A 10,647-nucleotide genomic window follows, 5' to 3' on the forward strand; every position below is an offset into this window, starting at 1 on the left:
TTTGCTAAAATATGGTTGCTCGCTGCACAGTTTGAGATAAGGCAATTGAATCTCACTGGTGCTTGGCGGATACTAGACAATGCGATCGGAAAAGCTCCAAAAGATAAGATATTCAAGAAATACATTGAGATGGAACTCCATCTGGGAAACATAAATAGGTGCAGAAAACTATATCAGGGGTATCTTGAATGGTGTCCTGAGAACTGCTATACTTGGACCAACTTTGCTGAGTTAGAAAGGTCTCTTGCTGAAACAGAGCGAGCCAGAGCTATATTTGAACTTGCAATATCTCAGCCTGCTCTTGACATGCCCGAGGTGTTGTGGAAGGCATACATTGATTTTGAGATATCGCAAGGGGAACTAGAGAGGACACGAGCTTTATATGAGCGACTCTTGGGCCATACAAAGCATTACAAGGTCTGGGTTAGTTTTGCAATGTTTGAAGCGGAACAACAAGAAGATGATGTTACTGACTCCATCAGACATGCCAGAGGGGTTTCGACAGAGCCAACACGTATTACAAGGACTGCACACCGGATTTGAAAGAAGACCGTGCGTCACTATTGGAAGATTGGCTGATCATGGATACGAGCATTGGTAAGCTAGGAGATGTTTGATCTCGTTCAAAAGAAGCTCCCTAGGAAGCTCAAGAAAAGAAAGGCGATCACTAGAGAAGACGGTTCTACAGAGTATGAAGAATACTTGGATTGTGTCTTCCCAGAAGAATCGCAGACTAATAATCTCAAGAATATTGAGGCTGCATATACATGGAAGAAGCAGAAGCTTGCTGCTGTTGCTTCATAATATTCAAGATTTATGGTTTTTCTTTCTTTCTTTCTTGAGTCCTATATTAACAAAACAAAAACGGTTATAGCTGTTGTTGTATTCTTGTCTATTAAAACGTTACCAAATAACTCAGCTATAAGTATTCTTCTCTGATAATAACAACAAATTCAAGCAAGTAACTAAGTTTATACAGACCTTGAAATCCACCGGGTTAGGTATCTAAGGATTTCATTGGTAACCATGTTCACACCATTCCAGCTCCATCATCACGTAATTGTCATTCCAGCTCCACCAGGTATATATATAAGCTCAAGAAGAACGTGCGTCACTATTGGAAGATTGGCTGAGCATGGAGACGAGCTTTGGTAAGCTAGGAGATGTTGATCTCGTTCAAACGAAGCTCAAGAAGAGAAAGGCGATCACTAGAGAAGACGGTTCTACAGAGTGTGAAGAATACGTGGGTCGTCTCTTCCCAGAAGAATGCCAGACTAATAATCTCAAGATTATTGAGGCTGCATGTACATGGAAGAAGCAGAAGCTTGCTGCTGCTACTTCGTAATATTCAAGATTAAAGTTTTTTATTTTTTTTCATGAGTTTATATCAACACAACAAAACGGTAATGTAAATCTCAAAAATTTAAACACTTAAGAATGTTTATTATTTTTGAAATAGTCCAATGGTAGAACACTTAGTTGAGGATCTAAAAATTTAAATTTCAAAAAACTTGTGTATGAGTAGAAGGAAGAATACTTGACACACATTCTAAACAAAACTTATGAAGGTTTTCACTCTATCACCAATAAAAGAACAAACTGTGCAAGACAATGAATATCTTAAGGAAGTGGCTCGAAGGTTTTGGCAACATTGAATATGACAGCAAGCACCACTGCAGTTGTTAAGCTGCAAAGCATTTAGATAAAGTCATTCAACATAAGGCATTTCAAGATTCTAAAAACTCAAGAAAGAACAAACTTGACAAAGTAAAATCAGCTAAAGCACTGAGATTCTAATCAGTTTATAAGTAAACAAAAAGAGCTAGGACTGTGATTATGTAACTGCTTGTGTTCCATCATCTGACAGTTTGCATTGCTTGTGTTCCGTTATCTGACAGTTTCACTCTTACTGACCTGAACTCTAATTCGTAAAGACATCACCTTTAGCACTAAAACAATGTTGGGATTACCTCTGCCCACCTTATTGATGGTTCTAAAAGAAGCTCCTTCTCATTGGTCTCACAGAATTTAACACCTGCAGGAGATTAGACAAAATGTCGTTAACCATTAGCAAATTGAACACAACGGCAAGAGATCACAAGAGTTAAATGGGACAAGGATTTACCGTTAACAGTTGGTGGAAGCGGTCCAAGACTCATGTTTTCGAACTCAATAGATTCTATACAGAACTTCCCAATATAATCTGCAAATATAGGTTGTGCAGAACTCCGGATGATCCCACAAATAGCCTATAAAAAAAAAAAAAAAAAAACCTAATGTTTTAAAACAGGGAGCCAAATTTGATGTAAAGCAAATGAGAACAAGAAGTAGAGAGCACCTTATCGAGGTAGGGCCACATGTATGAGAGAAATCTGTTAAAAACCAGTCCACCTTAATGTAAAACCACCATCAGTGATCGAGCTTTAGATGCTAAAGTCCAACAACATAATCCTTAAAAAAAAAAGAAAGTGACTTACTATTTCATAATCTGGATTCTTAATCCATAATGGAATGTCTGGTAAAAGATCAAGAAGGACACTGATGCTAGTTTCAACAAGTGGCCTCGCAGGTGGATACTGCAATGTGTTAAAAAAAAAAAAAAGACATATTCACAAAACTAAGTAGTTAAATCACTAACCAGCAATCAAAACAGTAAAACCAAATTAAAGATTCAAAATTGATGCAAGCTACACCGAATCTATAAATGTGTATGTCCACCGAATTTATAAATAATAAACTATAATTTTGTTTTAGATTTAACAAATATTTTTTTATCATATAAAATATGTGTTAATATAAATGTTTAACAAATATTATTAATCAAAGATGATAAGAAACTTTTAATCTAAATATCTCTAAAATAATTATAGAACAAATAAATATGATAGATTTTGAACATTTTCTTCTTTTTTTTTTTTGGCAAATTTTCTTCAACATTTTCTAAACTTTTAATTATATAAGAACTTACCCATTAAACCAACATAAATTGTACCATAACCGAAATAAAAGGCATAAGTGACTAAACCGATTTATTGCCTTCTTTTTCTTCTTTTTTTTAAATCTTTTTAAGAAAGGATCTTAGGGTTTTCGATGGCGATTATCACGGCATTGAGCATCAAAAAAAAAAAAAACAAGGGAGAAAGCTTTGGAGTTTTCTAATCGGCTTTTGATTGAAGGAGAAGAATTAAGTTATCTGTGAATTTTGGTTTAGTTCTATTCGGACTTCGCTGTTGTTCCAAAGGTATATCTGCTTTTGAGTTTGTATGTCTTGTCGAATTCAATGTTTGGACTTTGCTTCTGGTCTCTCTCGTTTGTTTAAATCAGTGTATATATACATCTCCAGTTTTATAAACTTTTTTTTTTTTGTTTCCAGAGATCAATTTTGCCATCTTTCTCTGTTTGTTGATACTTGTTGTTGTTGTTGTTGTTGCAGTGCTGAACCAATTGAGCGAAAAAGGAAGGATGGATAGCATCAGCATCAGCATCAGCATCAGCATCACTCTACCTGATGATATAATTATCCACATTGTATCTCTTCTTTCGGCAAAGGAGGCTGCTTTCGTATCTCTTCTTTCAAAGAGGTGGCAGAACATGTTTACAATCATTCCAAATGTTGAGTTTGATGATGACTCTATCCAGGTTCAAGGGATGATGGATTTCTTAAACGCAGTGTTGGTTCTTCCTCCCAGTTCCCGCGTAAAGAGCTTGTCTCTAAAATGTCGAAAGGATCGGACACGCTATGATCATATCAACCGTTGTCTCTGTAATGTGCTTAAACGTGGAGTCATGGATCTTAAACTGGACTTAAGATGTGGACATGGGTATCGTCTGCCTTTTTATGTCTTCTCTTGCAAGACGCTAGTTGAGCTGCATCTAGGGACTGGTCTTGTTGTTGATCTTCTCACTAAGAATGCTCTTCTCCCTGCGCTTAAGACTCTCATTATTGATTCGGTTCGATTCTATGACCATTGTGGTTGTGCGTTCCAAATGCTTCTTTCTGCTTGCCCTGTCCTTGTGGAGTTAGTGATGCGTGATGTGGAGTTGGAGCATTGGCAATGGTCACGCACTGTGTCCAGTCCGACCCTCCAGAGACTTGCTATTAACCATAGATATTTCTTTGATGTCATTCATTATGATTTGGAGAGCATTACTTTTGATACTCCGAGTCTTACCTCCCTGAGTTACTTTGATTTTGCTCCGCGATCCTATCCAATTGTTAACCTTTGCTCCCTTGTTGAAGCTTCTGTCGGTCTTTCTTTGCCAGATGATCACGTCTGGATCCGACAATATGCAGGTGATCATGATACTATTACTCTTGATATCACCAATCTGATTAAGGGGCTTAGAAATGTCGAGATCTTGAAGTTATCCACTCCTATGACGTTGGAGGTAAGATTGCTCTCTTCTTTTTTTTCTTTCTTTGTTAGTTAATTCATTTAGGAACCAGACCCGCCGCTTAGGATCGCTTAAATCCATTTAATAACAACAATGCTTAGAACACTGCTTGTCGGGGTATAAGAATCAAAATCTTGTTTGATATGAAAATGTTTCTTGTTTAGGTTTTGATTTTATTTTTTTGGTTTTCAGGCGTTTTATTGCTTCCTTGAAGTAATTCCAGTATTTGAAAACCTGCATCGTTTATGTGTTACATCTGAGCACGACTTCCGTTGGCCAACTCTGCCATATTTGCTAAAGAAGTCTCCAGTTCTAAAGACTCTCTTCATCAAGGTATGTACCCCTAAAAAAATTTCAGTTATACACGCTTAAAATCTCCAATCTCTAATCGTCTTTGTTTCTTTCTTCAGGGTCCCTTGCACTATAATTATTATTCGGACGATGATGATGAAGAACCTGTTTTTGAGTACTTGCCGGAATATGATTTCCTATTGTCATGTCCTGTGAAGGTCCTGGAGATAACCGAGTACAGCGGAACTAGAGGAGAATTGGAGCAAATCAAACTTTTCCTGGAGAACTTGTTATGTCTTGAGCTTGTCAAAGTTTGTGTTTGTGAAACAGACTACGAGGAACAGATTCAACTAAAAACTAATCTGCTAAACCTTCCTAGATCGTCCAAGTGCAATATCCAGTTTTTTATGCCTCATGGGAAGTCCGTCTGAGGATGACTCTGTTTTGTAGTCACTGTTACATAGACTGTCTATATAATGATGATTTTTCAGCAGTTAGTTATTTACTTATTTTTGATTTTTATCAGTTATTTGCTTTGATTGACTGACTGCTTATGGATTTTGTTTTGGTTTGATCTTTTCAATAGCAATTCGGTTTACCTGATTTTCACTCAAAGTGACAAAGGGTTCACAGGATTAAACCAATATATGTTAGCTTTTTGTATACACAAAACATTAATAATAAAGTTTAAACTAAGATTCAACAAATTTATACTGTATGATATCAAATAGCCTTCGCTTTCATTTATTATTATATATTTAAATTAAAAGATCTACTGTATATGGTACTGGCCCAATGATCTATGTTTTATAAGATAAATAATGTATAAATTGATGTTTTGAAATATATACTTTTATCTAAAATCTAACTTTAACTTAACGGATAATAAAAAAGTAAAAAATTAAAAAAACACGTATTCTTGATTGGAGAATTTATGGAAAATCTCCCTCTTTTCCTTTTTCTAATTGGAAAACATGTATAGGTTTAATCCTATAAATAGAGAGACATAGGTAACGAGAGCATATTATACTTGTCAAACACAGATCCTAAATTAGGTTTAAAGGGAACTAACTGATCATGACGACCTACACGAGTGATCATGAATAGGATGGATACTCAAGTGAAGCTTTCAAGACCTACACGAGTGAAGAACAAAACTCCTGCAACGGTGCAAATCACAGCCGAGCAAATCCTCCGGGAGGCTCGACGGAGCCAAGAGTCTGAGATCCGGCCGCCTAAGCAGAACATTACTGACTCCGTGGAGCTTTCCGACTACAGACTCCGCCGTCGGAAGGAGTTCGAGGACCGGGTCCACGGCATAGGAAGTAGCATCCATGTTTGGATCAAGTATGTGCACTGGGAAGATTCACAGAAGGATTACGCACGTGCTCGGAGCGTGTGGGAACGAGCCTCGCGAATCTATGACCGGGAACATACGCTCTGGCTCAAGTACGCCGAGTTCGAGATGAAGAACAAGGCGGTCAATCACGCGAGAAACGTTTGGGAACGTGCCGTTGAGATCCTCCCCCGCGTGGACCAGATTTGGTACAAGTATATTCACATGGAAGAGATGCTTGGGAATATCGCCGGGGCTAGACAAATATTCGAGCGGTGGATGAAGATGGGTCACCCGATCAACAAGGTTGGCTCTCGTTTATTAAATTCGAACTTAGGTATAACAAAATCGACCGTGCACGATCACTCTACGATGGACTTGTTCTTTGGCATCCGAAAGTTTCCACTTACATCTGATACGCTAAGTTCGAGATGAAAGGAGGTGAAACTGCGCGTGCAAGGAATGTGTACGAACGCGCCATCGAGGTGTTTGCGGACGATGAAGAACTCTTTGTGGCTTTTGCTGAATTCGAAGAAGGCTGCAAGGAAGTGGAACGAGCTAGGTGTATCTACAATTTTGCTCTGGATCAAATTCCTAAAGGAAGAGCAGAGGGTTTGTATAAGAAGTTTGTTGCGTTTGAGAAACAGTATGGTGATAAGGAAGGGATTGAGGACGCCATCGTTGGCAAGACAAGGTTTGAATATGAAGATGAAGTAAGGAAGAACCCTCTAAACTACGATTCGTGGTTTGATTACCTTAGGCTAGAAGAGAGTGTAGGGAACAAAGATAGGATCAGAGAAATCTACGAGAGGGCTAATGCTAATGTTCCACCGGCAGAGGAGAAACGGTACTGGCAGAGATATATCTATCTTTGGATTAATTATGCACTCTTTAAAGAGATTGAAACTGAAGATGTGGAGCGTACGCGACTTGTATACAGAGAATGCCTCAAGCTTATCCCTCAAGCCAAAGTTTCTTTTGCTAAAATATGGTTGCTCGCTGCACAGTTTGAGATAAGGCAATTAAATCTCACTGGTGCTCGGCGGATATTAGGTAATGCGATTGGAAAAGCTCCAAAAGACAAGATATTCAAGAAGTACATTGAGATGGAACACGATCTGGGAAACATAGATAGGTGTAGAAAACTATATCAACGGTATCTTGAATGGTCTCCTGAGAACTGCTATGCTTGGACCAAGTTTGCTGAGTTAGAAAGGTCCCTTGCTGAAACAGAGCGAGCTAGAGCCGTATTTGAACTTGCAATATCTCAGCCTGCTCTTGACATGCCCGAGGTGCTGTGGAAGGCATACATTGATTTTGAGATATCACAAGGGGAAGTAGAGAGGACACGAGCTTTATATGAGCGACTCTTGGACCGTACAAAGCATTACAAGGTTTGAGTTAGTTTTGCAAAGTTTGAAGCGCAACAACAAGAAGATGATGTTACAGACTGCATCAGACGTGCCAGAGCGGTTTTCGACAAAGCCAACACGTTTTACAAGGACTGCACACCGGATCTGAAAGAAGAACGTGCGTCACTATTGGAAGATTGGCTGAACATGGAGACGAGCTTTGGTAAGCTAGGAGATGTTGATCTCGTTCGACCGAAGCTCCCTAGGAAACTCAAGAAGAGAAAGGCCATCACTACAAAAGACGGTTCTACAGAGTACGAAGAATACTCTGATTGTGTTTTCCCAGAAGAATCGCAGACTAAGAATCTCAAGCTTGTTGAGGCTGCATATAAATGGAAGAAGCAGAGGCTTGCTGCTGTTGCTTCGTAAAATTCGAGATTAATGGTTTTTTCTTTTTCTTTCTTGAGTTTATATCAACAAAACAATAGGGTTATAGTTGTATTCTTCTCTATACAGAGGACTCATCTTTTTGTTTAGCTGTTATTTTCATCGTTAAGGAAATATTCTCTTCTTCTTTTTTTCGATCCCTTTAATTTTCTTCATGCAAATATTTTTATCCTATTAAAGCGTACCAAATAACTAAAATTGAATATTATTTGCACATGAAGACAGACCATGGAGTAATGAATGGGCACCAACGTGGTGACAGAATTTGTTACCGCGTTGTTGTGTTTGGGACATTGGGTTATGTGGCACCGCCTAGAGGCTTTTCCGTCATTTGCACTAATAATTTGGATTTGGTAATCTATACTCTAAATGATAATGTGTAATCTTTGACCCCCAAAAAAAAAATTGATAGATGTAATGAAACAGGCTCCAATTTGAAATTTTAGAAGAAACCTCGTTGAGTGAAGTCAGCATATACAATGAAACCCAATGGTGGAATTACCAAGAATTGTGTTAGATAGGCTCATACAAAAATAGGAATCTGCTTTCTAGAATTAGAAATCTACTCTTCAGAAAACTTTTAGTCCCGACAAGGAGAAGTCGAGGCTAAACCCAAAATTATTCGGACCTATTATAATCAATCTGAACAAAAACAAGCTTTGGTGGAATTCTAAAAGTTGTTGACTAGCCGAAGGTCTAAAATTATGCCCACATAATGCAAAGAGTTGTGATCTCAAAAATAAACCAAACTTATGAGATTGTCCTACTTCCATATAAGTATGTAGTCCAAAAATCATAGACTATATATTGCAATTTGCAAATAAATTAAGATTAATAGAAAATGAAATCCTTGGTTGCTGTGAACCGCTTTACTTCCTTCAAATTGATTGTTATGGGTGAGGGCGATCATTCATTCTATGCTCAAATAAAACCAAAAGTAGTTTCCACTTTCCACCATAAATCAGGTAGAGTTGGGTTTTTGACAAAGCTGCACTACACTAGGCCAAAAATAAGAAATACTTGTTAGTGGAAACTAGTTTTGGTATGTGTGGATTTATGCATTTGTAAACAAGTATTTCTTATTTTTCTGTCACTTTGATGTAATTCTTTAATTAAGGTATGAGTAAAAATTCATTCCATTTTTTTTTATTTGTTTCTAATGACTTAATATTTACCTAAAAATAAAATATTTTTTTTTGTTATGTTTAAAATATTGTCAAATAAACAGTGATGTTAATTTGTTATCTTATGTTGCTTTCAAATAAACCAGAATATCTATAATATCATATTTTTATATGTTAATACTTAAATTAAATCTAAAAGTAAATTAATGATCTCCTTAATTTTATCTTTATGTATATTTTGATAAACTTTAATAGATTGAATTTTTATATTAGCTGATTCATATATATACAATTAATAGTTGTACACATACCAATTTCATATACTCCCTCTATATCATAACAGATGATTTTTTAGAATTTTCACCAAGATTAAAAAAAATAATAATAAATGTTGTATTATTATTAAATACTCTGTATCATAATAGATGATTTTTTAGGATTTTCACCAAGATTAAAAAAATAATAATAAATGTTGTATTATTATTAAATACTTTCAAATAAACCAGAATATCTATAACACTCATATTTTTCTCACACTTACCATTCAAATGCATGTATATATTTAATTATTCATTATAAAAGTAAAAACATTAATTATTGATTTGATTTTAGGAATAAAAATACATTAAATACACTAAAAAAATTATCTTTTGTGATACAAGGAAAAAGTTTAGAACATCATCCTTTATGATATAGAGGGAGTAGTCAATAAAAAGTTAAATAGTCAATGCATGATTTATTCTTTTACCAAAAGTAATTGGAAGTATAAAATATGACATGATGACTTGTTAAGCTATGAAGATTTCCCTTTGAACTATAAATAAGTCTATAATATATAGGATTATATACACACACAGACATATATGCTCAAATAAAACCAAAAGTAGTTTCCATAAATCAGGCTTTTAGCTTAAAATCTACATCATTTTTTTCGTTGCTCCAGAAGAAGAGAACCGCCATGGAAGCCAAAGGAGAAACCTCGTGGAGCTCTATCATAGTTCCTTCTGTTCAAGAGATGGTGGAGGAGAAGATGATCACGACCGTTCCTCCCAGGTATGTCCGGTATGATCATGAAGACAAAACTGAAGTCCTCGATGATTCTGGTCTCTCAACCGAGATCCCAATCATCGACATGAAGCGGTTGTGTGCTTCAACCGCCGTGGACTCTGAAATTGAGAAACTCGACTTCGCTTGCAAAGAGTGGGGATTTTTCCAGGCAAAGTCTCAACCTTTACACTATTTTTCCAGGCAAACTTTACACTGTTACGTACGTGGAGCTTATTAGGCTTGTTCAAGCAAGTATGGGAATTAATTATCATCGTTTGATGAATATATCCCTATGAAATCGTTTCATTGCAAAACAACCCCCTGTTTTTTTTTATTACCATGTTAAACCCATAATGGAGCTTAACACTTTTTGTTTCAAATTTATCATTTTTAATTACGCCTTTGTGATCATCTACAGCTTGTAAACCATGGAATGGACCCAAGTTTCGTGGAAAAAATCAAGTCAGAGATTCAAGATTTCTTCAACCTTCCCATGGAAGAGAAAAAGAAGCTGTGGCAGCAACCAAAGGTGATGGAAGGGTTTGGACAAGCTTTTGTGGTTTCAGATGATCAGAAACTCGACTGGGGAGATTTGTTCTTCCTTGTAACGCAACCTGTTCAATTCCGCAAGCCTCACTTGTTCCCCAAGCTACCT

General features: G+C 36.6%; 2 protein-coding genes and 2 pseudogenes across 2 annotated transcripts in view; all 4 read left to right on the forward strand.

Annotated features, from left to right (window-relative positions):
- The window catches only part of LOC104743348, a 6,621-nt pseudogene extending 5,817 nt beyond the window's left edge, over positions 1-804 (forward strand).
- Positions 3,066-5,289, forward strand: LOC104740385 (putative F-box protein At3g58960). The gene is made up of 4 exons (XM_010460956.2): positions 3,066-3,241; positions 3,434-4,389; positions 4,588-4,728; positions 4,806-5,289. The coding sequence occupies exons 2-4, from the start codon at positions 3,463-3,465 to the stop codon at positions 5,115-5,117; spliced, it is 1,380 nt and encodes a 459-aa protein (XP_010459258.1). The 5' UTR covers positions 3,066-3,241; positions 3,434-3,462; the 3' UTR covers positions 5,118-5,289.
- Positions 5,795-7,878, forward strand: LOC104743349 (annotated as a pseudogene).
- Positions 9,762-10,647, forward strand: part of LOC104740386 (protein SRG1-like) — a 4,023-nt gene continuing 3,137 nt past the window's right edge. Inside the window, exons 1-2 of the mRNA XM_010460957.2 lie at positions 9,762-10,161; positions 10,411-10,633. Of these exons, the coding sequence (XP_010459259.1) occupies positions 9,904-10,161; positions 10,411-10,633 (481 nt within the window). The 5' untranslated portion in view covers positions 9,762-9,903. The remainder of the gene's footprint in view (positions 10,162-10,410; positions 10,634-10,647) is intronic.

Source organism: Camelina sativa, chromosome 14 (assembly GCF_000633955.1).
Source record: "Camelina sativa cultivar DH55 chromosome 14, Cs, whole genome shotgun sequence".
Classification (NCBI taxonomy): domain Eukaryota; kingdom Viridiplantae; phylum Streptophyta; class Magnoliopsida; order Brassicales; family Brassicaceae; genus Camelina; species Camelina sativa.

What these genes read in the sequence shown, in the direction of transcription:
- LOC104740385 (XM_010460956.2), top strand. Translation starts at nt 3,463, where the DNA reads ATGGATAGCATCAGCATCAGCATCAGCATCAGCATCACTCTACCTGAT. An exon ending in CCACTCCTATGACGTTGGAG is followed by an intron (nt 4,390 to 4,587) that starts GTAAGATTGCTC and finishes TTTGGTTTTCAG; the next exon opens with GCGTTTTATTGCTTCCTTGA. An exon ending in TAAAGACTCTCTTCATCAAG is followed by an intron (nt 4,729 to 4,805) that starts GTATGTACCCCT and finishes TTCTTTCTTCAG; the next exon opens with GGTCCCTTGCACTATAATTA.